Here is a 27,876-nt window from a genome sequence, read left to right on the forward strand (position 1 = left end):
AGAGGACTTCACAAAAGTCCCTTCCTACCTTAGTTATTAGAGATTTTTCTTCTGATTCCACTTCCACATTCCCAACCCCAGCAATATGGGAAAAAAAAAGGTTTGAAATTAACATATTAGACTGGTTTAGTCTCATTTGGGATCTTTTTCATCAATGCTAATTTTGTAGTAATAGATATTTATCTCTGTGTTTAGGGATTTGGAAAAGAAAGTGCTTTTATTTGGCATTCAGGGAGAAAAGAAGACCCTTGGCTCCTCTCATACCGAGCCCTTCACCATTCTTGTCCCATAGCACCCCAGAGTACCTCCCTCCACCTTTCTCAGCCACGGCCAGGAGTATCAGATGGATTCCTCCTGGAATGGGCAAGAGGTATCCAGCTTCTAGGAACTGGGGTGTGGCCCAGCTTAGTCCCCCGCCAGCCCTCCAATGCAGAAGTCACCTGTCACATCCCTGGATTCACTTGGCCAATGGGACATATCCAGCCAGTGAGACTCAACCCTTATGAGAGAGACCCTCCTTCTCATCACACAGTCCTGGAGGACTGCATCCTGAAGGGAGAAGCCCTTGCAGAAGAGGGACTAGTCACTTCTATGCTGTCACTAGAGGCCCCAGGCAGGGCTTTGGCCCATAAATGCCCCCGATCATGCTTGCCATCTGCCTCAAGTGCCAACGTAGCTGAAACATGGCTTCTCATCAGGCATTTGGAGTGTCTTCCCCAGTGGGAGTTGCCTGAGCAAGTCATGTATTCTGACCTTCTAGAACCAGATGGTTGAATGTATCTAGTTTGGTGCCCAGAGACAAGGAAGTAGGAGAGCCTGTGAGCCCCAAGGTGCAGGTTTAAAATGGAGATAAAAGGATAGCACAGAGAAGAGCTGAGTCCTGAGGATCCTCAGAAATCCTCCTGGGAAGCCTGTCTAGGAAAGGCTGTGCCCTTTCCCACTGCTCACAGGAGTGGGTGCAGACCGCCCGCCCTGGCCTCCCCATGCTTCTCTCTGCCTCTCTGCCTCCCCATGCTTCCCCATGCTTCTCTCTGCCTCCCCATGCTTCCCTCTGCTTCTCTCTGCCTCTGCTCCCCTCGGGCTCTCACTTCTCTTTTGTGGGCCAGTGTCACCTTTTGTGGGCCAGTGTGCGCATGCCCTCTTCTCTGTCTTTTGTTGTCCCTGGCCCTTTCCCCCTGGCGTTTTGCCTGTGCATTCCCATCTTTTTGCTCTGTGTCTCCCCGCAATGTCTCTGAGCCCGGGTTTCCTGCTACTTTTCCAGAGTACGACTTGGAGCCCTGTGAGGAGCCCGAGGTCCCAGCCTACAGCATCCGGAAGGGCTTACAGTTTGGCGTGGGTGACACCTTGACCTTCTCCTGCTTCCCCGGGTACCGTCTGGAGGGCACCGCCCGCATCACGTGCCTGGGGGGCAGACGGCGCCTGTGGAGCTCGCCTCTGCCAAGGTGTGTTGGTAGGTGGTCACGTGCTTTCATTTTGCTTCACTAATGGGGTGGGACAGATTATAGTCAATTGATGTGAGTTGGTGGACGGCACACAGGCCAAGAGGCTGACTTAGCTCACACTTACCACACTTTCCTTCAGTGGGACCTGGGGCAGGTAACCTAACCTCTTTCTGCTCCAGCCTCCTTATCTGCAAAATAGGGATGGCAATCCCTGCTTCATCAGGCAGTTCTGTATAAACTAAAGTGACCTTTACAAATTAGGTCCACAGTGGGCACTCACATGAAGTTGACTTCAGTACTGTCACTTCCCCACCCTCAGCACACAGACCCATGGCTTAAGGATGCCTCTTGCCGAGGCATATGGATAGGCACTAGGTGGGCCTATAGGAGGGGTGTATGACCTTTGTCCAGGGGGAGTCTCCATCTGGTGGAGTAGATGGGTGCTTTTACTAATCCGATGGCGGTGCTCACTCTTAGAGATGCCTTAGGAAGCCTTCATCCATTCAGCAGGGGAAGACAAGAGGAACAGGGGCAGGGTCATTTATAGAGGACCCACTACATGTCAGGCATCTGCTAGGTTCTGAAGATACAAAAGTGAACAAAACAGAGAAATTCTCCACTCGTGGTCCACACTCTGGTGGTGGGGACACAAGCTGTGAATATATAGATGTGTGATGTGTCAGGCAGTGTTGAGGCATACAGAGAAAAATTAAGTCAGCTTAGAAAGTGCTGGAGCTAGGGTTGCTCTTTTATCATGGTCAGAAAAGGCCTCCCTGATGAGTTGACACTTGGCCAGAGATAGATATCTGGGAGAAGAGGGAACAGATGACCAAGACCCAAACCATGAGCATGCTCAGCATTTGAGGAACAGCTCAGAGGCCAGGCTGGAGCAAGCGGCAGGGAGAATAGGAGATGTGGAGGTTAGAGGCAGCTATTGGAAGTTGGAAGTGGGCCCTGCCTGCCTCCTTGCAAGAGCTTTAAAGAAGTCTGTTCAGAGCTCTGTGCCTAGGTGGTAGGGGAAGCAAGTGTTCTCCCCAGGGCAGAGTGATTGCTGTCTGTCCCTAATGTATGAGGCTCCTGGGTGCCTGTTTGCTCAATCCTTATAATGTAGGGCTGGATAAAACACTAGCTGCATTCATGGAGTATTTTCCATGCTCACTGTTAGCCATGGACCTCACGTAAAGTGAAATGGTGTATAAAACCCCATAAAAATATACAAAACAGATCAAAGCAGCACTGCACTGACTGAAACAGGGACCAGCATCTCAAATGCCAGTGAGGTCAGCTGTGCCTGAGACAAGTCCATGGAGCCCTCAGGCTATGCCGAGGACAGCTTAGACAGGCTGGCAAGAAGAGCCAGGCCCAGGCTGTGCACTGATGCAGGCCATGGTGGTGTCACTGCTCTGCCACTTACCAACGCTTAGATCCCAGGCAGGCCAGCAAACCCCCTCAGCTTCAGCTTCCTCGTTTATAAAACAGAGATAACAGCATCCAACTTACAGGCTTTACTCTACGTTAGATGACATCATTTACATAAACCAAGAGGTGGCATATAATTATCAGCATTTTGCCAATAACATTTTTATCTGTATTTATCAATAACCAATTATCGTTATTTTGCCAATAACCTTTTACAATCTCAGAAAGGAAACATTAAAACAAAGAGCTGCAGAATTCCATTTCTGAACAATTAAATAACCCCAGAGTTTACTCCGTCTCCTATAACCATCCCCAAAGGCATCCACCCACCCTGATCTGGCCACACACACTCAGAAACACATATAACCCCGCCACCCACCCCAGGACGGTTCAGTTCATGTCTGGCTACTAGCAGCTCCTTTAGTCTCTGGGAAAACATCCTCAGCTAATGGTTCTGGGGGAAATTCTTCTTTAATGGAATTAACCAGGACCACAGATGCACACAGCCCTTAAGCTCTTGCCTCATTGATCTCATTACATAAACTCATTCTTTAACTTATTATTCCAATTACTGTTTGTTCATGACACCTCACAATATTTTCATTATTACATTTGTCTTCTGTTTCACATGTTATTAATAATGCACAGTAATTATAATCACCTCTAATTACCACCAGCCCTGCTGCCGAGGCTCAGGCTGGAGGCATCTCGGGAATGCCCACCGGGGGCTGCTCCCAGTCGCCATGCAAATTGGATGATTTAGTCCACGTAGTGCTACCAGGAACATTTCCAGCCGAGAAGGAGATGAACAGCCCTGGGCTTTAATTCATGGTGTGGTGTGGGTGGCGGGGAGGGAGGTGACATAGCCCCTGACATCAGGGGCCCCTGAATTTGATGTAGAAGAGACAGCCCTGACCCCAGGGGACCCCAGTCTGCAGCAGGAGACATGGCCCTATCCTTGGGAATCCTGGTGTGATGGAGAAGACCTAACCCTCTGCCTCAGAAGCCCCAGGCTGATGGATAAGGTACAACCTCTGCCCTTAACGAGACCCCTTCTGATGGGGGCGACAGAAGTCACAGATGCCAGAATCAGCCACAGCACTTTCCTGTGGATGTGACTGTTTGTTTCTCTGGAGCATTTATTTGTTTCCATTTGTGCCTGTGTTTGGCTTCTAAGTTCATCTGTTCACCTCCCCTGTTACTTTGGAAACTCTCCCGGAAGCGAGTGCCCCGTCCCTCTATCCCTCCTGTCCCCTCCCTGGTGCCCAGGACAAAGGCCTGACAGGGAGTCAGGACCTGGGGATTGGCCAAGGACTGGCCACATCTAAAGCTATCAGCCCCTCCTTGTAAAGGTATCAGGCATGTGGGAAAGAGGAGAGGCTCGTGCTGGGGCAGAGGTGGGGCACATAGCTCTTATGTAGGAAGCAGGGCCAGGAAGGAGGTCCAAAAACACACCCAAGCCCATGTTTAAGGGAAGCCAGCTGTCGAGAATTAGGCAGAGGGCAAGAGGCATCAGGAACCGTGAGGGTGCTGTGAGCCTCGGGCAGCTAACGCACGCTTCCCATATGCTTCTCAGGCTTTCTGCCAGTCCCAGAATCCAGGCAGTTAGGGTTCCAAATGGAAGCAGGTAAGCCACGTAGATTCACCTGGGACGTTGGTGGAGAGGCTACTATGTGCTAACCATTCCCCTGTGTTTACCTATCTTATATATAAAATCTTACGCATTGATTCTACAGTCTTATGAGAATGCTATTATTGTCCAGATGAAGGCAGATGAAGAGACTAAATTTCAGAGTTGACACAATGTGTCTAACTCCAAAGTCCATGATCATCCCACTGCACCACAGGCCTCTGCCTAGATGGAGGGGAAAGGTAGTAATCTCAGAGAAAATGGAGAGGTGCTTCAGAAGGCTGCCCATGTGATATGACTGAGTAATAAATGTTTACATATGCATGGCCCTAAGCAACTCCCCCTCCCCCCGACAAATCCTCACCCTCATCTGAGATCATCAAAGAAATGTACATATGCTGGAAACGTCTATGTAAATTATCAGCAGCCACTGCCCCCAGGGAGCCTGCCCACCACTGTCTCTTGAGTTTTATGAGCCATCTCAGCACATTCATCATGATATTTGGAAGTTTTGCAAACAGACTAAGTTTAAAAGTACTGTAAAGTTAGATTTCTCCTCCAAGAGAAATAAATGAGGCCATATATAAAGTCTTAGGAAACTGAAGCTGGTCCTGAATAGAGCAGGACACAGGGAGGAGGGTCCATTGAGAAAAGTAGGGACTTGGTGGTGGGACATGTGGCCCCCATCTTCAAAGGACTAATGAGCAGCCTTAGGACAAGAGAAAACACAAGATGTATAACTAAGCCCATGAGCATTTCAGCTCTGAAGGTTTCCATGTGCTCCATCTATGCTGCCTCAGCCTACTACGCTCCTGGTACTTAGGGTAATTAGGGTTAACTGTAAGGTCCAAGCAATGGCCCTTTGGTCAACCCCAGGGCTTTTCCAGCCACAGACTGTGCCTGGACTGAAGGATACTGAGGGATGGTTTAGAGAAAGCAGACTTGCTACCAGCCGCCTGAAAGATTCAAGGCATGCTCCAAATTCCCCATATGTCCACACGAATAACAGGCCTGCCATCTGGACTTGTATTTACATCCTTCCGGAACCTAATTATTATTTTTAGGTCTGTACATCTTCTGAGGTCAGTGTACCATTTCCATTCATTCATTCATTCATTCATTCATTCATTCATTCAGTAAATATTTATTTTACAGACAATCCAGGCTAAGCCTTGGAAATTCATAGGTTCATCCAGCATGACCCTAGCCCTCAAGTTACTGACAGTTTAGGTGGGGGACACAGGACAGGCAGCAAGCAATCAAGGTGCAATATGGGAGGTGCTCAGATACAGGAAGGAACAGGGAAGGGCCCTCCAATTATTAAAGATCCCATTCCTCTGTGCGTGCCCTGAGCCTGCCCTGCCCACGCACTGTGTGGGTGTTAAGGAGACAGTAACACAACCAAGCCCCAAAGCATCCACAGTGCAGTAGAGGACATAGAAATGTTAACAAATAAGTGAAGTAAAATGGGATGACTGCTATAAATAAAGGTATGAGAACAATGGGGAAAGAATGACTAATTCTGGAGGAGGAGAAGCAGTTTCCAGAGGAGGGTGTGATTTCATTAGCTGTTGAATGAAACAGGCTGCAATGAGACTATGCTAAAAACTTTCCCCAGGACCCAGGAGGTTGAGTTCTCAGCCCCCTCCTCCTCGTGAATCCACAGAGAGGCTTGGTCTCAGTGGTTGAATACCTGGTTCCTTATCTTTAAACCAGAAATGATAATTGTGCCTACCTTATGGGGCTGGCTGTTGCGACTAATGACTGAAATGGTCCTTGTAAAATGTCAGTCGTGCTGTTTTGCACATAAGGGTTAGCGACTATGATGTGATCTTGCCCCCTCTTAGTTTCTATTCTGTGATACTGAAAGGCTTCATCTCTCCTCACTTAACTGCCCCCCTCTTCCGCTGACCTCCTCCTCGGTCATTTCTGTTGCTACGCTACTATATGAATAGGTATGTGGCATGGCTGCTTTATAGCACTGTGAAATTGTAAAGGGTGCCTGGTGGGTCAGCATCTGTTTCTGTAGGAGAGAGACAGACAAACAGCACAAGAGACAGAAACAAAGCAGGCAGCACCATAGGTAGGGAAGTTTTTTTTTTTTTTAAGTTTGAGAGGCATTTCTGTAGACAGTCCAACAACTGGACAGACACACAGGCACCTTGGCAGGTAGACAGGCAAACGACTTGTCATCTTTGTCAGGTTCTTCAGAGCTGTAAGTTGCTTTCTGGATGCAGCTGATGGGGGTTAATCTATGGTTATTGTGATTCTCTTTCCAGCTGAGTGTGGGAATTCAGTCACAGGCACTCAGGGTACTTTGCTGTCCCCCAACTTTCCTGTGAACTACAATAACAATCACGAATGCATCTACTCCATCCAGACCCAGCCAGGGAAGGGAATTCAGCTGAAAGCCAGGGCATTCGAACTTTCCGAAGGAGATGTCCTCAAGGTAAAATTGATCGATTTCAGAGTATGTGTGTTATAGTATGCAATAGTCTGGTCAATACCCACTCCTTTGTCTCTGTGTGAATGATCCAAACTTTCTCCTTCCTTCCCGAGTCCCAAGATACTGTCCTCACTCATCTGGGAGAAAGAGAGGACCAAAAGAGAGGGGTATATGGGTATCTAAGAATATGGTTTTAGAGTTTGTTTAGAAGCTGTCTGCTATCAAATGCATGTGTAATTGAGTATGGGTTGACTGCATAATAAAAGATAATAATTCAGCTTAGGGAATATGGCAAAACCCCGTCTCTACAAAAAATACAAAAATTAGCTGGGTGTGGTGGTGCATGCCTGTAGTCCCAGCTACTGGGGAGGCTGAGGTGGGAGGATCACTTGAGCCAGGGAGGTTGAGGGTACATTGAGCCATGATCATGCCACTGCACTCCAGACTGGGTGACAGAGTCAGACCCTGTCTCAAAATAATAATAATAACAATAATAATAATAAGTTCGGTTGGAGCAGCCAATGGATCCAGTTTTCCATTTTGAGCCCTGACCATCAACATGGATAATGAAGAGCTCATAGAACATGTATATATATGCATGTGTGTGTTCATTTGTGTAGCTATGTATTTATGGATATAGACGCTTTTTTAAATATGTTTCCACATGTGTGTGAATCGGTGTCCATGTATTTATTTGGTTTTGGAGATCTGTGTCTGTGCACACCTGTGTCAGCATATTGTGTGTATGAGCACTTGTGCATTGTGTATGTTTTGGTTGAATAACAGTCTATTGCAGTAGCTTCAGTGTACCACGATGATGGCCTGGTGTGGCAGTGGGGTTAAAGAAAGTGAGTTCGAGACATATGTAAGAGAAAAAAATGATAGGACTTGGATTACAGAGAGGGTCATAAAGAGGGATTTGTTAAGACAGTGAGCATATATGTCTTATATTTCGTTGCATAAATACAAAGAATATGTGATTGAGTACCTCCAATAATGTGTGCTGTGTGTCTGTGTAATCAAAGAGTTGAGCATGGAGAATTTATTAAAGAGCTGCCTTAATAAAATGAATAATAAGGAAAGCCTCATACAAAGCTTGTTCATTTTCATCCTAGGCCAAGGAATTTTTTTAGCTTTTTCCAATATAGTTTTATTCCTTGTAGCCAGAGAAGTCCTTACATTAGAAAAAGTTGAACCAGAGCCCACTACTCTGGAAAATACAAAGATAAACCATTAAATTTCCATGCTTTCAGATTATCTCCAGATGTGATAAATGTGCTGTCCTTTTTATGTACAGATGATGGGTACTCTTGGCCAACCCCCTGGGGCATATGTCCTCTGGGGTGTATGGAGTGTGTGTGTCTGTGTGTGTGTGTGTGTGTGTGTGTGCACGCGCGCGCACGCGTGTGTGTTTGAAATGCATTTCTCACTCTTACCTAATCCTTTTTGAACCCAAGAAGATTCACTCATGAGATCACTGGCTGGGACCGGATATGCCTGAAATGGGGTAGAACAATCCCATTGGCTTCTTAAGCTCTGCTTTCCAACCCCACATAAAAACTGTGTGTCTCCCAACAAGAGAATACAAGACAAGGGTTTTATGCCCTTCCAATAACCATGTCTTTAGGCATCACCCTTGAGCTTCACTTCCCTCCATCCATTTGAGTCACAGAGGCTGCAATCAGTACAGCAGCACCAGAGGGACCACTTCTCTGTAGAGGTACAGATGGAGTGACGTGAGCTGGGCAATGCAGAGGCTTTCTTGGATGAAGGCCATTAGCACAAAAAGCCAGCTTTGAGGCATAGTTTACAATTTTTAGGTTTTGAAGGGAGTATAAGCAGTAGTTCTGTGCAAGTGACCTGACAGAGCCAGCAGAAATGGCTCCCAGGTTGCTGGAGGTCATATGGAGTATGGCCAGTGCCCATGCTTCCTCACTAAGGGGGTCTAGATTCAGAATAGCACCTAAGACATAGTCAGCAGGTGTGAACACTCAATGGCACCATCAGGGTTCTGGCTTCAGGGTCAGGTGGGCAGCTTAGTAGATAAGCAGAGAGAGTCTTTCTGAGGTGGTCAGGGTAAGAAAGGAGGAGGGACATGGGGCATAAAACTAAGTCAGAGTTCAGGGAGGACTAACAGAGGATGCGGGAGCCCAGGTAGTGCACACACATGCGCACATGCACACACACACATGCATACACAAACACATGCACACGCACACACATGCACACACGCACACACAGGCATGCACACACACATGCACACACAAACACATGCACACACACACATGCACACACATATACACGCGCACACACACACACTCTTTAGCACCAGGGTAGGAAATGGTCCTGCTACGGCCTCTTTGAGTTTAGCTCCTCTGCTATCCCTTAGAGACTGCTGAGTGTTTCCATTCCCAATTTCCATTTTCCCTCTGTTGTGGTGTGCCAACAAGAAAATTAACTGGATATGTGTAAATATTCAGTAGATCAGAAGAAGACGACATGTCTGTGGAATCAGAGCTAATTGCCCCTCTGTAGGCAACAAAGAACAGAAACATACTTTAAAAGCTCCTAATTTGTATTCTTAAGAGAATTTGGGAGAATATTATATTTATGACACAAAAATAGGCAATAATGAAAACAGAGCAATCTGAGATGAGGAGAGATTGAATAGAGATGAAAAACATGATCACCCAATTAAAAAATGGAATGGAGGCAATGAACGGAAGATGGTAAACCACAGAAAAATGAAATCAGTTTATTAAAAGATAAATTTGAGAACTTCTCCCACATCTCATAAGGAAATGAAAAAGAGGATTATTTTATATTAATAAAATGGATAATCAATCCACAGTAAAACTTTATGTGCCAAATAACATAGCACGAATAAATTAAATAAAAACCGCTGGAAATGTAAAAAAATTTAATAAAGTTACAGCCATCATGGAAGATTTTAATATACCTCTGTAAGTCTGTGACATATCTCCTAACTTAACGATAAATAAAGATTTGAGTAGCTTGAATAATGTAACATAATAAATCAGAAGAAAGTAGGAGAAAGATACTTTTAAAGATAAAGGCAGAAATGACTACAGAAACAAAACTAAAAAGCAATAGCAATTGTCAACCAAACCAACTGTTTTTTTTTGAAAAATAATAAAGTAGACAATACTAGCAGAACTGATCAAGGAATAAAGAAGCCACAAATATGTAATATTAGGAATTGAAAAGGGACATTGAAAAAGATATAGGAGAGATTATGGAAATACGAAAATGTTTAGGGATCACGCCACTGCACTCCAGCCTGGGCGACAAAGTGAGACCCTTTTTTAAAAATAGAGAAGGAAAATGTTTAGGAACAACTGTAAGCCAAGAAATCTGAAAGCTCAGATGAAATGGAAATTTTTATAGATAAAAAGTACTAATATTAAAAAAAACTGAAAAAAACCAATAACCATTAAAAAATTATGATTCCCCCATATCCTCTCTCAAAAGTCCCAGGCCTTAATTATTTTACAGGTAAGCTTAATAAAACTTCAAGAAACAATTAATCCCTGCAATAAACTGTTCAGAAGAGAGAAAAATAAAGAACCATCTCCCAACTCATTTTTTCTTAATGAGGCAAGTAGAAACTTTGGTATCAACGAGTAAAATTATGGTTACCAGGGGATTGAGGGAATGGGGAGATAATGGTCAAAGTACAGAAAGCATCAATTGGACAGAAGAATTAAGAGTTTCTTTTTCCTTTGAGATGTATTGCACGTTACGGTGAATATAGCAAATAATAATGTATCATACATTTCAAAATCACTAAAAGAGTAAATTTCAAATGTTCTTGCCACAAAAAAAGATAAGTATTTGAGGTGATGGTTATGTTAGTTTGATTTACTAATTCCACATTGTATTCATAAATGATAACATACTTTCTACTGTATGAATATATTCAGCTATAATTTATCAATTTATAATTTAAAATAAAAATTTTAAAAAGAACAGAAATCAGAAACTATTAGGGCAGTCTCACTTTTGATCATAGATCTAAAAATTCTGAGTATAAATCAGATTGAATTTGGCTGTGTATTAAAACAAAGATGAGACCATCCTGGCTAATACAGTGAAACCCCGTCTCTAGTAAAAATACAAAAAAAAAAAAAATTAGCGGGGCGTGATGGCAGGTGCCTGTAGTCCCAGCTACTTGGGAAGCTGGGGCAGGAGAATGGCGTGAACCTGGGAGGCGGAGCTTGCAGTGAGCCGAGATTGCAGCCACTGCACTCCAGCCTGGGTGACAGAGAGAGACTCCGTCTCAAAAAACAAACAAACAAACAAAGATGACCAAGTAGGTTTGATTCCAGGAATGTGAGGATGTGTCAAAATTAGAAAAGCTCATAATGTTATTTGTTAGACAAACCATATGAAATTGCTATTTTTGTAGGTCAAAACTGTTAAAATATTGGCAATTTCATGGCTCAAGCTAATAGCCTATAAACAGATTAGCAAAGAAAAAGACATTATCCGGCTAATACACCCCAAAACATCATGTGATTAAGTTCAACACCCACTCATGATTTTTAAAAACATCTCATAAAACTACAAATAGAACTTTCCTGACTTGATAAAAATATTTCTACCAAACGCCTATAGCAAACATTATACTTAATGGCAAAACTTCCTAAAGATTTTCAGTAAAGTCAAGAACAAGATCAATAGTTCTATTATCACCAATACAATGCAGCATTGTGCTGAAGAGACAAACCATTACATTTATACCAGAAAAAGAAAAAAAGGAACTATAAAAATTAGAAAGGAATATAGAAAATTGTGATGTTTGTTTCAAAAATCCAAAACAATCAACTAATAAACTCAAAATCATTAAGAAAATTCACAAAGCTTCTGGTGTTTCTATAACCAAATAAAACTTGCAATCAGGAGGGAAAGTCTCATTTATAATAGAAACAAAAACTGTAAAACACCTAGAAATAAGCCCTCCAAAATGTGCATAATCTTAACTGAGAGAAGATAAAATTTTATTTTGATATTGATGTAACTAAAATAAATGCAGGGAGATTTCATTCTCATGGATGCACAGAGGGTATGAAAAGGTAGGCAATTCACAGAAAAGGAAGTAAGAACTGTTGATAAACATAAAAAGATGCTCAACTTCAATGGTGATCAAGGATTTACATATTAAAGTAAGATACCACTTTACACTCATCAAATTGGAAAACATCATAATGCCCTAAAATACCAAGTATCAGCAAGGATATAAAGCAATGAAAGCTGTCAGACGTTGCTGGTGAGAGAGCAAATCGGTATTCCTTTTCAAAGAGCAATCTGGTAATATCTAACCAAATTGAAGATGTGTCATCCCCACAACCAGCTTTTCCATGCTAGATGTATGCTCTAGAGAAACTCAAGCACGTGGGCAAGCGGACATGCAGGAATATTCATAGAAATTATGCTTACATTGTTTGTAATCGTGTATAGAAAGCTTTCTGCTTAGCATATTCATTTTGAAACCAGCCATCTTGCTGACCTGCTTTATTGGATGTAATGGATGTGCATAGATTCTCTTGGATTTCTCAATCACCTGCGCATAATGATGAATTGGACCATCAAGCAATATTCTGTTAGGAAATAAATGTATACAAAGGCCCAATTCCCAATAGCAATCAAAAATATAAAAATACCCAGGAATAAGAACAGAATGTTAGTGAGAGACATAAAAGACAACTTGATTAAATGGAGCTAGACACCATGTATATGGATTGGAAGACTCAATATCACATAGATACATTTTTCTCAAATCCACCCATACATTTAATGTAGCTCAGTCAGAATTACACAAGTTTTGTTTTGGAGTTTTTTGTTTTACTTTTTATAATTCCAGAAAATTCTTCTTGAGTTTAGAAGAGTACATCTGGGAGAATTTTTTTTAAGTTAAAAGACAAATGAGGACTTTCCCTACTAATTATTTAAATATATTGTAAAGCTACAGTAGCTAAAACAGTGTGGGTCATGCACAGGAGTAGACAAATAGACAAATGCAATAGAATAGAAAGTTGACAAACAAAACCAAATGTATATAATTATATGTTAATTATATATGTGATAAAGACTGATTTAAAATTGGTAATGTGTGGAATATTTGCAAACAGAGTTTGGTTAAATGACTAATCTATCAGGGAGTTAAGGCAGAATTGTATATCATATCCCAAAATAAATTCCAGGTAGATTTAAGGACGTGAATTCTAGAGGAAAATATTGGTTTATTTATCATACATTTACTGAGTGAGCCTTATGTGCCAGAGCACATATTTTGGGCACTGATATGTAAATAATTATATTGCAGATTGGGTTAATTTTTAGTATAGAAATTCCTGCCACCACTTAAATGCCGTTATGGAAAAAATATTTAATGACTTTAAAAATATACACATTATATTAAGTGAAAGAGCAGGTTGCCCTATAGTATCTATAGTTCGATCTTATTGTTATAAAAATTATAAAAACATAAATTTATACAAGGAAATAAATGTGTAGAACAAAGCCTAGAAAGATGCTTACCAACATTTTGTAAGTTCTGAAAGTTATTTGCACATTTCTGTTTTATAAGTTTTTCTGCAATTAATATTTTATTGTAATGATGCAAGTAACATTTTTGTCCTTGATGAATTAGGATGAATTATGCTTGGAAATTAAGGAAAATATCCTGTTCCCATCATACTTTTTATTAATTAACCATAATTTCTTAATAACATCATATATCCAGTGAGTGTTTAAATTTCCAATTATCTCATAGATGTCATAATATTTTTTAAATTTATAGTTTATTTGAATCAGGATTCAATAAGGTCCACACATTAGATTCATTGTCTCATGTGTTTTTTAATCTGTAGGTTTCTCCCTCCATCTCTTTTCTTTTCCCCCTTGTAACTTATTTGTTGAGGAAATCAGATCATTTGTTCAGTGGAACTTTCCACTCTGGATTTTGCTGAATGCACTCACAGGGTATCATTTTATATGTTCCTCTGTCCTCGGTATTTATTGCCTGTAAGTTGGAAATTGGATCCAGTGGCTTGATCTGATCAGGTCTGATTTTTTGGGCAAGATAACTCCGTGGGTGATGGTATATCTTTTATTAAAGAAACACATGGTGTCTGATTGTCTTTCTTACTGCAATTGATGATTATTATTTCTTATTGCAATGGATGATTCTTATTCCATTGATGATAAATGCCTTGGTCCATTGATTTCCATATGTTTCGGTGATTAAAAATATTTTTGTAACAATTTAGGCTAAACTCTTTGAACTTGTATTATCTTGATGTCTATTGGAACCCCAGAATTCCCTCAGTCTATCGGTGATATACAGCAATTACACAAGGAACTGGAAGCAGACTTCAGGCTCCCAGGAGCCTAAACAAATCTCTATAATATACAACACTGTTAGTTTGAAGGATGGCTTCTTTTAGAAAGCTTTGCTTCATAAATAGTACAATGGAAATATTGTTCCAATTTGCTGGCAGCTGGCATCACATTGTGTGCCATGCACAAATATTCATCACCCACTCAGAGATCCCATCTTTGATATTTACAAAAGCACCAGGGGGTCTTTCACTCAGTCACAACTTCTGTTGTTATTTGTACAATTATCTGGAAAGGAGCGGCAACCTCGAAACCTGGGGAGCCAGTTCATTATTCTGATGATTGTTGTCTTTGCTGGTACTAAGAAGTTCAGGGGACAGATGGGAGCGAGGGAAGCCAGATGCCTGTACGATTCCACCCTTGGCAAGCCCAGCAGGCCCTAGCTGGAGCCCTCATTTTAGGAGGGAAGGGGCAGAGGCTGAGCTTGGGGAAGAAAAAGTCACCATGACACCCTGGTCATTTTAACTCCACCCATCTGGATCCCAGGGATGACATCCAGCAGAGTGCTCAAGACAGGCTACGGCCACAGTGGGGTGGGATCAGGTGAGAGGATGGCTGTCTCATCTACTGGAAGGACAGGATTGAGGGTTTAGCAATGTAGAGATGAATGCTTTCAGCCTGTCTCTCTGAAGAAACAGATGGTTTGACAAGCAGGCAACCCAAACCTGGCCTCCTCAGGCCACTAAAGAGTAAGCTGGTGCTATATGGGCATTGAGGGAACAAGAACAGATCTCCACTGGAAAGGTTAGAATAGCAATCAGTTCCCAAAGACTAGATTCACACTAAAGATGGGCTGAGCATAGAACTGACATCAAGGGAAAACGAGATAACTTGCTCAGTTGATAGCATCCCTCTGCCATCTTCCTTGCATCTGATAACTCACTGTGCCTCTGATAGTTGTTACCAGTGCTAAACTCCAGGAGTGTGGGTTGTGGGGTAAGAAGGTGTTGTTCAACATAAGGCCATGCTGACGACATTGGGTTGGGGGTCTCTCCTGTGTCCAGGTTTATGACGGCAACAACAACTCCGCCCGTTTGCTGGGAGTATTCAGCCATTCTGAGATGATGGGGGTGACTTTGAACAGCACATCCAGCAGTCTGTGGCTTGATTTCATCACTGATGCTGAAAACACCAGTAAGGGCTTTGAACTGCAGTTTTCCAGTAAGTCTTTCTTGCATCTGTGTGGACAAGGAAGTCAGAGTTTCCCATTTTATTCATTTATTTGAGCTTCTGCTTGCCCATGAGATACAAAGAATGTGCTCTTAAGACTGTTTTAAAATCCAATATGTAACCATCAGTGGATTCGTGGGTAAACAAAATGTGATATGTTCATACAATGGAATAGCATTTGGCCATAAAAAGGAGTGAAGTGGCCGGGTGCAGTGGCTCATGCCTGTAATCCCAGCACTTTGGGAGGCCGAGGCGGGTGGATCACGAGGTCAGGAGTTCAAGACCAGCCTGGCCAAGATGGTGAAACCCGGTCTCTACTAAAACTACAAAAATTAGCTGGGCGTGGTGGTGGGCGCCTGTAATCCCAGCTACTCTCGAGGCTAAGGCAGGAAAATCACTTGAACCCGGAAGGCAGAGGTTGCAGTAAGCCGAGATTGTGCCACTACATTCTAGCCTGGGTGACAGAGCAAGACTGTCTAAAAAAAAAAGGAGTAAAGTACTGATACGTGCTTTGATATGGATGACCCTTGAAAAGATTGCACTAAGTGAAAGAATCCAGTCTCAAAGGCCACATATTGTTTGAGCTCCTTCATGTGAACTGTCCAGAACAGGCAAATCCATAGAGCCAGAAAGTAAAGGGCAGTTGCCTAGGGCTGAGGGAGTTGGGGGGAAAATGTGTATGGAACTTCTTTTTGAGGTGATAAAAATGTTCTAGAGCTGATTATGGCAATAGCTGTACAACTCTGTGAATCTACTAAAAGACATGGAATTGTACACATTAGAAGGGAGAATGTATGGTATGTGAATTGTATCTTAATAAAGAAAGCTATTGGGGAAAATAATGCATGGAGTATAGTCAGGCTTCCCCTCGTCTGGGCTCAAGGCTGCCTGGCAGAGGATCCTTGCCTGTTACAGCAAGAGGTTCAGTGGAAGAGGATTAGAGACACCTTTGAATTCCATTTCTATCATGTGAAAATTGTGTAAGTTTTGAACAGTTTATTTAACCTTCCCAAATCAATGCTCTCCGTTGTAAAATGCAGATAATTATACCCACCTGTAAGACTCCTGTGAATAATAAATGAGAGAGAACACATGTATAGCCCCATAGAGTGGGAGCTCTGCATAAATCTGTTTCCTTTTCCAGCCCGTTTCAACAGCGTATGTTTAAGCAGGTCATAACTAAGCTTTTAAACATACATTTAAGGTGACTTCTCCATACTACTCCATCTTATCAGAATGTCTCAATGAGCAAAATGAAAAGAACGCTCCTGCTAGCAAAAATGCTACGGGGTCAAACAAAAGAAATAGAAAATGCAGACCTTAGGCCTGAAAACTATTAAAAGCAGAAATCATTTACATATAGCAACAGAGAAATGAATGTTCCTTAATATACCCTCAACTGAGCGTAGAAATGAGGAAATCCTGACTGGTGAATCCATCAGAACCCAGGGTCTGTGGCTGAGACAGCTTCCTTGAGGACGTGGGCTTTGAGGGAAGGGAGGAAGCATGGTTTCTGCCACAATAGGTCTTACTCACTCTACTTCTTCTCTCCTCACCAGGTTTTGAACTCATCAAATGTGAGGACCCAGGAATCCCCCAGTTTGGCTACAAGGTTCATGATGAAGGTCATTTTGCAGGGAGCTCCGTGTCCTTCAGCTGTGACCCTGGATACAGCCTGCGGGGTAGTGAGGAGCTGCTGTGTCTGAGTGGAGAGCGCCGGACCTGGGACCGGCCTCTGCCCACCTGTGTCGGTAGGAGGGCTCTTCCTCTGCAGGGAACCCTTGGGTCTCCCATAATACCAAGTTCTAGCTCTGGTCTCATTCCAGTTAGACCCCATGCTCCAGGGCCTGGGGGCCATCTACTTGGACTGAATCCTCTTGTTAAAAGGCATCATGGTTCGCATGCACCCCTTCTCCACTTCCTCACTTTCACACCTCATTATACCCATGCAGCAGTGCAGTCAGGCGGGTGGCTTGCCTTTGTCGCACATTTAGCAAGTGGGACCACAGCCAAGTCATGCCCTCAAAATTGTAGCACAGGTGATAGCGATGAGGTGGGAGAGTCCATTAGAAAGGGAGAGATGGGGCTTTTGCCTGAGTTCCAGGGCTTATTGTAACACCAAGACTCAAATGAGTCTCCCACCCGCTTTGGGTCTCAGTTTCCCTGTAGGTAAAATGGGGCTCATTCTCCCTTTTCTGGAGGAATGTCAAAAGAAAGAGTAAGATAAAGAACAATCATTGCTCTCACTGATAAAAATGCAATAATTAACTTGCATCTTAAACCTGTGGTTCTTCCAGAATGTCATCAGAGGTTCTCTAGAATCTTTACACATGTGTCACAGGACAAGAGACAGTGATCTGAGGCAGAAGTGCAAAATAGGCAAAATTGGTCATTCTGTTTGGCCTTTTCATCTCTTACCACCCATCTCCCTGCTAATGTGAGTTCCCCCATACTGCTTCGTCCTGCCTCCTACCTTTCCAAAACCAGATCTTTCTCTGTCTCCACCCCCTTCCCCATGTCCCACAACCTCAACATGTCTGTGCCAGCACTGGCTAATCTTGTAAGAACAAAACCTCCACTGGAAAAACACGTACATGCCTACCAAGCCCCACGTGCCAAAATTGGTGCACATGTATGTCTGGGTATTTGTGGAGGCAGAGAAATAAATGAAGAATAAAACCCATTCACTGCCCTTGTCAGGGCCCATACTCTAGCATGGAGAATAGACACATAAACAGATAAGTATAATATAAGAGAAGCACTGTAAAAAGAGTTAAGTGCAAAATGTTGGGAGGATATGAGAATGTTTTGCATGGGAGGTGATATTTCAATTGAGACTTGGAAGAATGGATTAGAATTCACCAACAGGAGGGAGAGGAAGGGAGGTTGACATTCTAGACTGAGCACGTGCAAGGGTGAAAGTGTGAACCAGCATGGTGGGAAGTGTTAATGGCCACAGATGCTTCTTTTCCCCTAGACGACTACATTTTCACAGGATCTTTAACACTGTTATACAATGGAGGGTCTAAGTGGACTCTCTGCAAGTGGACAGACCAAAACAGTAGCCTTTATGGAGCCTCTAGGGTCTTCCTCTCCCTTTGCCTTTGACCTGGTCTTCAGACATATCTTCCCTTTCGCCCTCCATCTCTCTTTTTATATTTCCCCTCATTCCTGTGCCAGGAACTATGCTAGGCACTAGGAATACAGAGAAGAGCAGATCTCAGGCCAGGAAGAGTGATGCTTGCATAAACACACAACCGTATAATGCCACAGACAAGCAAGCCAAAGCACACAAAATGAAAAGGAGGGATGATGACTCGCATTACAAGATAATTATTTGCTTTGCAGAAAGGATTCACTGTAAGATTACTTTGAATATCAAATATGCCAGTTGGACTGGACTTATTGGGTTCACTCAAGCAGTATAAGAGCATTTAAACTTAGACTTACACTAGAACCTTGGAGGCCTTCCCCATTGAGACTGCCTCTAGCCTGCTAGGGGAGTGAGGCTGTGTATTTGAGATTATGTGCATATTTTTGTATATGTCATGTTGTGGTCGACTTCATCATGGTCTACCACAAATGATTGCTACAGCTTAAAACATCCAAATGTTTTATTCTTCGGTGAGTGGACTCTGCAGCCCAAACAAAGCAGCCAAGGTTCTAGGGTGGGAAGAAGGGAGAAGACCAGAAAGAGTAGACTTATATGTTCTCAATGTTGTTGAATCTGCTACATGCTGGCCCACTCAGCCCCCTCCTGCCCACCTGCCAGGCCCCAGGTAAGGTATCTAGTTGTCCATGATGACGTGCTCCCAGTGCTGCTGCCTCCAAATCCTCACTTCCCAGGAAGCAGGAGGTCCTTCTCTGTCTGGAATATGGAAGGAAGCTCTAACCAAGGACACGGATAATGCCCTCCCACCTTTCTAGCTACTTCCTCTATTTGTGGAACCAGTCAAGCCTCCTCCCCACAATTGTAGTCCATCTTCTCACCAGCACCCTACTCCCTGCCATGGGTCCATTCAGCCTGGCATCTTACAATTAGGTTGGCATCTCCCACCCCAACAGCACCTTGGAGAGAAGAGTGAAGCTTGAGCAGAGGGTCTGGTAGAGGGTCTCTCTTGCAACCCTTCCTTAGTGGTCCTGTGTGAAACCAAGGGGTCCATGAAATGTTTGATGGGTCCTTTATAGCAACAGGTAGGGGTCAGTCTTCCATCTGTGACTCTGATCCCTTCTTCTCCTATTTCTAGCATCTTGCCTAATCAACTATTCCTTTTCCTAAATAGCTCTGCAATGAATATCCTCCTCTTCGTTTGTACTCATTCTCCCTTGATTCAGATGCTTATAGTAATTTGCATGGAAAGCAATAATCTCCTTCCATTCATTTGATTGTCCAGCCATCCATTAATTCAATAAACGTTAAGCATCTATAATGTGCCAAACAGTATACTAGGTACTTGATGTGCAGATATAAGACAAGGTCCCTGCTTCCAAGGAGCTCATAGTCTTGTGGAGGGAATAGACATGATTTTAATAACATGTTACATATGCTATAATAGAAATCTATTCACATTGTAATGGAGACACAAAGGAGGGCAGTGTCAGTTCTACCTGGGGAGGGGAGGTATGTCACAAAAGATGTCACAGCGAGGATGTTTATTCAGGTCCTCCATCCAAATAGAGCTTGTGGACTTCATCAGGCTGGACCAAAGAGTTCAGGGAGGACAAAGGGAGCCACTCTGGTGGGCTAAGTGGGCTCTACTGAAAAGTTTAGACTTCATTGGGGGAGTGAATGCAAGCAGTGACTTGTTTGCATTTGATAAAGACCCATTGATGGCACTGCCTAGAGTGTGGGCAACTGTGCCAGCCTAGAGATTGTGAGGGCCTGAGTCAAGACTCCAGCAATGCGGGCAAAGTAGAGTCAAACATGCATAATATCACACAGGTTTAGCGACTGGGTCTCAGAGGCAGATTAGATGTCGGGGAGGAAGGAGGAGAAGACCAGCAGGAACCCCCAGCTTCTGACTTCAGTGACTGCTCCAATGGGGAATGTAGACCTCTTCACCTGCCTCCCTGCCTCCAGTTTCACCCCTGCTGTACCCCCTCAGACTGCCACCACAGTGACTCCTCCTAACATGCAAAGTTCACTGATGTGTCACGCAGTCAATTAACTCACGTGTATAAACACTGCAATTATTTCCTGGAACAGTGAATATATGACAGCCTGGTATCCAAGGTCCTTCAACCTGTGATGCTTCCTCACCTTTCCAGTCCCATCTCCCCCGTCTCCCTATCTCACACCCCGGCCTCCAGCCTGCCATGCTGTTCCTCAGCTCCAGGATCTTTGCAGTTACTCTTCTGTCTCTCTCTGCAGTGCCCTCCTTCCCATCCTACCCTTGCCACCCAACCGACCTGGTCAACTCTTGCTTCTCCTTCAAGGTTCATTTGAGACCAGCACCCTCCCTGACCCTCACTGTCCTTTGCTCAGGGAGATTGGTCACTTCTGCTGCTACTTGCTGTTAGGACACATAGCACACAGTGTGGCTGTCTTCTCTACTAGACAGTAAACTCTTCCAGGGGAGGGCAGTATCCTGTTGATCTCTGCTGTCCTGGCAGCCAGCAGAGGTCCTGTTGCTATCAAGAAGCAGGTTGAAGTACTTGCATGTTCCTCCCTAGGAGGCTTTGAGTAGGTTGGTCACAGAACAGGCAATCAGCCATACACTCAGAGACCGTTTTTATTTACCAGTGTACAATTCAGTTGTTTGTAGTTATATTAGTCTGTTTTCACACTGCTATAAAGATACTACCTGAGAATAGGTAATTTGTAAAGAAAAGAGGCTTAATTGACTCACAGTTCCTCATGGCTGGGGAAGCCTCAGGAAACATACAATCATGGCAGAAGGGGAAGCAGTCACCTTCTTTACAAGGCAGCAGGAGAGAGAAAAGTGAGAGAAGGAGGAACTTGTCAAACACTTATAAACCATCAGATCTCGTGAGAGCTCACTCACTATCATGAGAACAGTATGGGGGAAACTGGCCCCATGATCCAGTCACCTCCCACCAGGTTCCTCCCTCAATATCTGGGGATTACAATTCAAGACGAAATTTGGGTAGGGACACAAAGCCTAACCATGTGAGTAGTATACTCACAGGGTTGTACAGCCATCACCACAATCTAATTTTTGAACATTTTGTCCCCCACAAAAGAAAACCCATGCCCATTAACAGCCATTCCCCGTTGTCCCCTTCCCCAGGCCCTGGCAACCACTAATGTACCTTCTGTCTCCAAGATTTGCCTATTCTAGGTATTTCATATAAATGGAATCGCACAATGTGTCTGACTTCCTTCACTTAACTAATGTTTTCAGAGTTCATCTATATTGTAGCATGTAGCAAGCCTTGATTCCTTGTTGTTGTTGTTGTTGTTGTTGTTGTTTTTGTTTTGAGATGGAGTTTCGCATTTGTTGCCCAGGCTGGAGTGCAATGGCATGATCTCGGCTCACCACAACTTCCACCTCCTGGGTTCAAGTGATTCTCCTACCTCAGCCTCCTGAGTAGCTGGGATTACAGGCATGTGCCACCACGCCTGGCTAATTTTTTGTATTTTTAGTAGAGATGGGGTTTCTCCATGTTGGTCAGGCTGGTGTGAAACTCCTGACCGCAGGTAAGCCACCCACCTCAGCCCCACAAAATGCTGGGATTACAGGCATAAGCCACCATGCCTGGCCGCCTTGATTCCTTTTTATGGTTGAATGCTATTCCATTGTATGGCTATGCCACATTTTGTTTATTCATTCATCAATTGATAGACATTTGGGTTGTTTCTACTTTTTGATAACTATGAATAACGTTGCTATAAGCATTCATGTTCAAGTTTTTATGTGAACATGTTTTCATTTATCTTGGATATATGCCTAAGAGCAGAATTGCTAGGTCATATGGTGACTATGTTTAACATTTTGAGGAACCACCAACTTGTTTTTTAAAGCAGCTGCACCATTTTACATTTCCATCGATAATGATGAGAGTTCCAGTTTCTCCACATCCCCACCTACGCTTGTATAGTCTTTTTGACTATAGACATCCCAGTGGGTGTGAAGTGATATCTCATTGTGGGTTTGATTTGTATTTCCCTAATGACTAACAATGTTAAACATCTTTTCATGTATGTATTGGCTATTTATATATCCTCTTTGGAGAAATGTTTATTCAAATCCTTTGCCTTTTTAAAATTGGGTTATTTGTCTTTTTATTGTTGATTTGCAGGGGTTCTTTATAGGTTCTGGGATATAAGTCTCATCCGGGGACCTTTTAATATGCTGTGCTCAATCACTTGGAATGAATGAGAGGGAAGGGACTCATGAGCAAACAGGCAAAAGGAGCTGCTGAGTGACTGCTGGCAGCTCAGGCCACCCCATGAAGCTCACTCTTTTGGGATTTCTTTCAGCCGAGTGTGGAGGGACAGTGAGAGGAGAGGTGTCGGGGCAGGTGCTGTCACCCGGGTATCCAGCTCCCTATGAACACAATCTCAACTGCATCTGGACCATCGAAGCAGAGGCCGGCTGCACCATTGGGTAAGTGTCAGGGCTGGCAAAGTAACCGTCGCCAGTTGTTCAGGGGAGCCATCATCAGCATCATCACCAGGCCATCCAGCTAGTGCCTGGCCCGCCTGCCTCACCTGGAGAACCCCTTGTGATCAATAGTGGTTGCTATGCTGGATGCCTTAGAAAATCTAGAAAGGTCAGTCTCAGCCTCTCAGGGCTTCATGCCAAGTCCATACACCTCACTGGTCCAGATAGCACAGTTACAGCAGAGGAGCCGAGGGCATGGATTCAAGGCATGCAGACCCCCATTTAAATCCAACCCTTCCGTGTACTGTTTGCAGGACTTTGGGAAAGTTCCTTATCCTCTCGGCATCTCATTGTCCTCTTCTGTAGAGTATGGATCTCAGGATAAAGCACTTGAATGAGATATTGCATGTAATATGCTCAGTATAGTATTTGGAACATAGTGAATATTTAATAACAGTTGCTGTGGTTATTTCTGACAGTTAGCAAGCACTAACTCAGCTTTAGCTGTATGGCCCCTGGCAGATTGCTTCCCTTTTTTAGGCTGTTTCCTCATCTTTAAAATGAGGACAGAAATGCTTGTATTTTAGAGTTGTGGAGGAAGTAAATAGGAAAAGACCAGCAGTGGTATGTACTTCTTCAAAAGATAAATTCCTTCAAAATAGGTATGCCATCAAAATGTAACTTCCTTCCAGGCATTCCTTATTGGAATTTCAAGGAGTCAGAGGAGAAAGAACCATCACCATTTACTGAGCACAGAGCCTACCTTATTAACTCCCCGCAATAGCCCTATTGATAATAATAATAAGCCCTAATAACAAATAGGCATTATTGTAATTCCCATTTTATAGATGAGAAAACTCAGATTCCAAGAGGATGCATAGCATTTCTAAGTTTGCACAGGGAATCAAAACTCTGAGATCTGAACCCAGGTCTTTCTGAATCTTCACACTATTGCACTGCTGGCAAAACGGGGCCTTGAGCCATGGCTTAGGTGAGTTTGGAGGAAAAGAGCAGGTTGGGGTAGCAGTATGAGCGGAGGTATGAAAGGAGGATAGAACAAGGGAATTGGGGAGGAAACAGTCTGGCTGGAGTAGGGGAAACACATGGATAAGGAATGGGTGATAGATAGGGTTAAAGTAGAGCCTGGTTATGGACCATCTTAAATGCCAATAACTAAGAGGGACCCATGGAAGATTCTTGAGCAGGGTCGGTCCACCAGGGTTATTTGCAGTATAGAGAGCTCATGGGGGGGCACCATCAGGAGTCTGTTACAATGATCCAGGAAATAAGTGCTAAAGATTTGGAATAGTGAGGAGCCAAGAAAAGGAAGATAGCTAGGAGAAGATTCCTCCATGTAAGTTTCCGATTAAGGAGAACTGGCTGAATGGGTGTTTTGCTGCAAGAAATATAGATATTCACTGATGTACACAGTTCAATTAATGTTAAAGAAATGTATTAAGTATTTAATATGTACAAAATTTTTAGCTAAACTCTGAGCAAAATAAGGTCAGCAGTGTACATAGGGACTTTGCATTGTTAGGGAGACAAGTTAAATATGCACATTCATCCTGCACAGCACTGCTGGGATAACCTTCTGAAAGCATATACCTGATCAATTCACCCTCTGATTAGAAACCTTGCATGGCCACCCCATGCTCACAGAATAAAAGCTAAACATTTTATTCTGGCCTTTGAGGCTACAGCGACTTCAACCTCCCTCCCCTACCTTATTTTCCACTTCTCGTCAATGACATCCTGGCAAAGCAAAATTATTGGTGACCCCTGTACATGGCCTAGCTCAGGGCCTAGCTCAGGGCCTTTATTTCTACTTTGCCCTTCCTCTGGAACGCCCTCCTCCCTCCAAAGGCTTACATCTAAAATTATCCATCCCTCAAAGTCAAGTGCAAATGTCAGCTCACCCGGGAGGTCATCCCTCACCCCCTCTCTTGCGGGGCTCCTAGGAGTCCTTTCTGCCTCTTCTGAACTTCCATTGCCTGTTGCATATATTTTCCTGATGACACTGACCACTTTTCTCCTTTATTTATGCTCATGCCTTACCTCCCCTCCTGGAGCTGTGGTCTCTGCCTGATTCATCTTTGCAAGTCTCCCAGCTCTTAGCACAGTGCCCCCGGCTCAACAAGTGTCAAGTGTTTGATGAATGAAAGAATGAATGAAGCAAGACCCAAGTATAAAGGTAGTTATATGCCTAGTGGATCTATGATAGTTCCTCAGTGACTAGTGGTTGAACAATGAGTGGATCAAGAACATAATGACTATTTCACTTTAGTACACACATGTGCAATTCAAGAGGTTTTCTCACTTTCTTCACTTGGAGCATCATTCATTGATGCATTCATTCCCTCATATTCACAAATATCTGTTTGCTTACTACCTGGCTGTGCCTGTGCCAGGTGCTGGCATTATATAAATGAATGAGATGTGGCCATGGTTCACAAAGAGCAGACGCGCATGTCTGTCCAGAACCAGGTGGTGGCACAATGAGGAAGGGGAATGAAAAAGCAGGACAGGAGGAGATGGGAGAAGTTATTCTGGAAAAGGTGACCCTAGAGCTGAGTCCTGAAGGAAGGAGAGGAGGTTGCCAGGTAGCCAAGGAGGAAGGTGGGTGGGAGGGTAATGGGCTTCTAGGCAGAGTGAAGCAGTGTGGTCAGCCTCAAGGGGCTGGAAATGGTTCCCGCAGCTGGATGACCACCTGCGATTTGGTGGGTGGCGGCATTCGTGGGAGATGAAGCTGGTGCTGGAGGCTGTGGGGAGCACAGAGGGCCTTGGGGCTGTGAGGCTGCGTTTTGACAGCTCCTGGCAGTTTTGTGGAGAATGGGCGGAGTGGGACCGGCTGGGCCTGTAAGCCCAGTGAGGAAGCTGTCTCCAGAGTGTGGCTGGAGACGAGGAGGCCAGAAGCCAGGCAGTGGCAGTGGAGATGGAGAAGAAGAGAAAATTCAGGGGACATTCAAGTCATCACACCAACTTTTCTCAACTACTGTTTGTGACAACAGTACACCAAGTACCTGCGTACCTACCGCCTACACCCAAATGGCGTTACTATTTTGCCATATATGCTTACGTGCTTTCTTTGTTCTTCTCTTTCCATCCTTTTGTTTTCCTTTTTGCTGAGCTTCTGGAAAGTACACTGTCAACATCATGATACTTCATTTCTAGATGCTTTGGCACACATCCTCTAAAGAGAAGGATGTGTTCATCCATGGCATAGTGGCCGTAACGTACCTAAAAGGCACAGCATTAATTCTCTGGGAATTAAGGAAAGCAGAGCAGATCTAGGTGTGGCTGGCACAAGGAAATTACAATAAATTGATGAATGGATTTCTGGGCAGTAGTGAGGATCGTTTTCACTGATGAGAATGGTGGCTATGGGGGTGGAGGGGAGACAGGAGACGCCCTTTCTAGCCCTCAGGAAGACAAGATCAAAACCAATACAGGAAACGTCCTCTCCAGAGTAACATAGCAAGAAATATGAAGTCATGGGGGGCATGCTGAGGATCCCAAAATGGGAAATAGTCCGAAGAAGGTTAAGATAACATCAGTCCTTAGTCTGGATGGCTTCTTGGAGCCACAACAACCTCAAAGGAGCTAATGTGAAGTAAGAAGAGGTCTTCCCAGTTTCATTGAGAGCTTCAGAAAGATGGAGATAGAGTGGCAAGACACTGTCCTTTCCTCATTCTCCCACCCCAGCCTGCCATCCCAGCCAGTATGCATAGCATGCACACGTACAGCTGTACTTATGTGTGCTCACTCGGTCCTCCCCCTTTCCCTCCCCTTCCCTCCTTCTTTCCCACTCCCTCTCTCCCTCTCCTTCCCTCCTTCTTTCCCACTCCCTCTCTTCCTCTCCTTTCCTCCCTCTCTCTCTTTTTCTCCTCTCCCTCCCTCTCCCTCAACCCCCAACACACACACACACCTGTCTTGAATAACCAGCAGCAAAGTTAGGATACCTCACACTCATAATTAGACAAACACAAAAAGCCCCTTTGTGTTTGAGTCCTTATTTAGTTATTATCTTTTTTATTAGAAATATCTTTATAGAATTTTTCTATATACAAATTAGGTACTCTTTTTTTGGAGGAGGGTTGGACACTCTTGTTCTATTGCCCAGGCTGGAATACAGTGGCACTGTCTCAGCTCACTGCAACCCCTACCTTCCAGGTTCAAGCAATTCTCATGCGTCAGCCTCCCAAGTAGCTGGGATTACAGGCGAGCGCCATCATGCCTGGCTAATTTTTGTAGAGACAGGGTTTCACCATGTTGGCCAGGCTGGTCTCAAACACCTGGCCTCAAGTGATTCAACTGCATCAGCCTCCCAACATGCTTGGATTACAGGTGTGAGCCACTGCGCCCAGCCAGATGATCATTTTTTTAAAATTCAAAATTTAAACAAATTTATAAACTCGAAATGAAACGTTTCCACAATCTTACTCTGTAATTTTACCCCTCCTCACACCCCACATAAAATAACTATTAATGTCTGTTTGCTCTACTTATTCTTTTGGATATTTTGTGTGCCAATATGTACATAAAGCAAATGCAATGCACATGTTTCTAAACCAAGTTCATCCACATGCATGGCTTAGTAACTTGTTTTTTGTTTTACCACTTAATCATATGTCACCATCTCATCGTGTCAATGTCTACAGATCTACCTCATCCCGTTTGATAGATACAGAGAATTCTATTGTATGCACCACCATAATTTATTTAACTTTTCCCCTGTTGAATAAGTGAATCTTTTCAGCTTTTCACTCCAACATTCTT

General features: G+C 43.7%; 1 protein-coding gene across 7 annotated transcripts in view; it reads left to right on the plus strand.

Annotated features, from left to right (window-relative positions):
• CSMD2 (CUB and Sushi multiple domains 2) overlaps positions 1-27,876 on the plus strand; it is a 664,749-nt gene that overhangs the window by 461,045 nt on the left and 175,828 nt on the right. For all 7 annotated transcript variants that reach the window (XM_054538082.2, XM_054538100.2, XM_054538088.1 and 4 more), the window contains 5 exons: positions 1,262-1,450; positions 6,771-6,940; positions 15,364-15,520; positions 17,089-17,280; positions 22,974-23,100. In XM_054538082.2, the coding sequence (XP_054394057.1) occupies positions 1,262-1,450; positions 6,771-6,940; positions 15,364-15,520; positions 17,089-17,280; positions 22,974-23,100 (835 nt within the window). The remainder of the gene's footprint in view (positions 1-1,261; positions 1,451-6,770; positions 6,941-15,363; positions 15,521-17,088; positions 17,281-22,973; positions 23,101-27,876) is intronic.

The sequence above is a fragment of the Pongo abelii genome, chromosome 1 (assembly GCF_028885655.2).
Source record: "Pongo abelii isolate AG06213 chromosome 1, NHGRI_mPonAbe1-v2.0_pri, whole genome shotgun sequence".
Lineage (NCBI taxonomy): Eukaryota > Metazoa > Chordata > Mammalia > Primates > Hominidae > Pongo > Pongo abelii.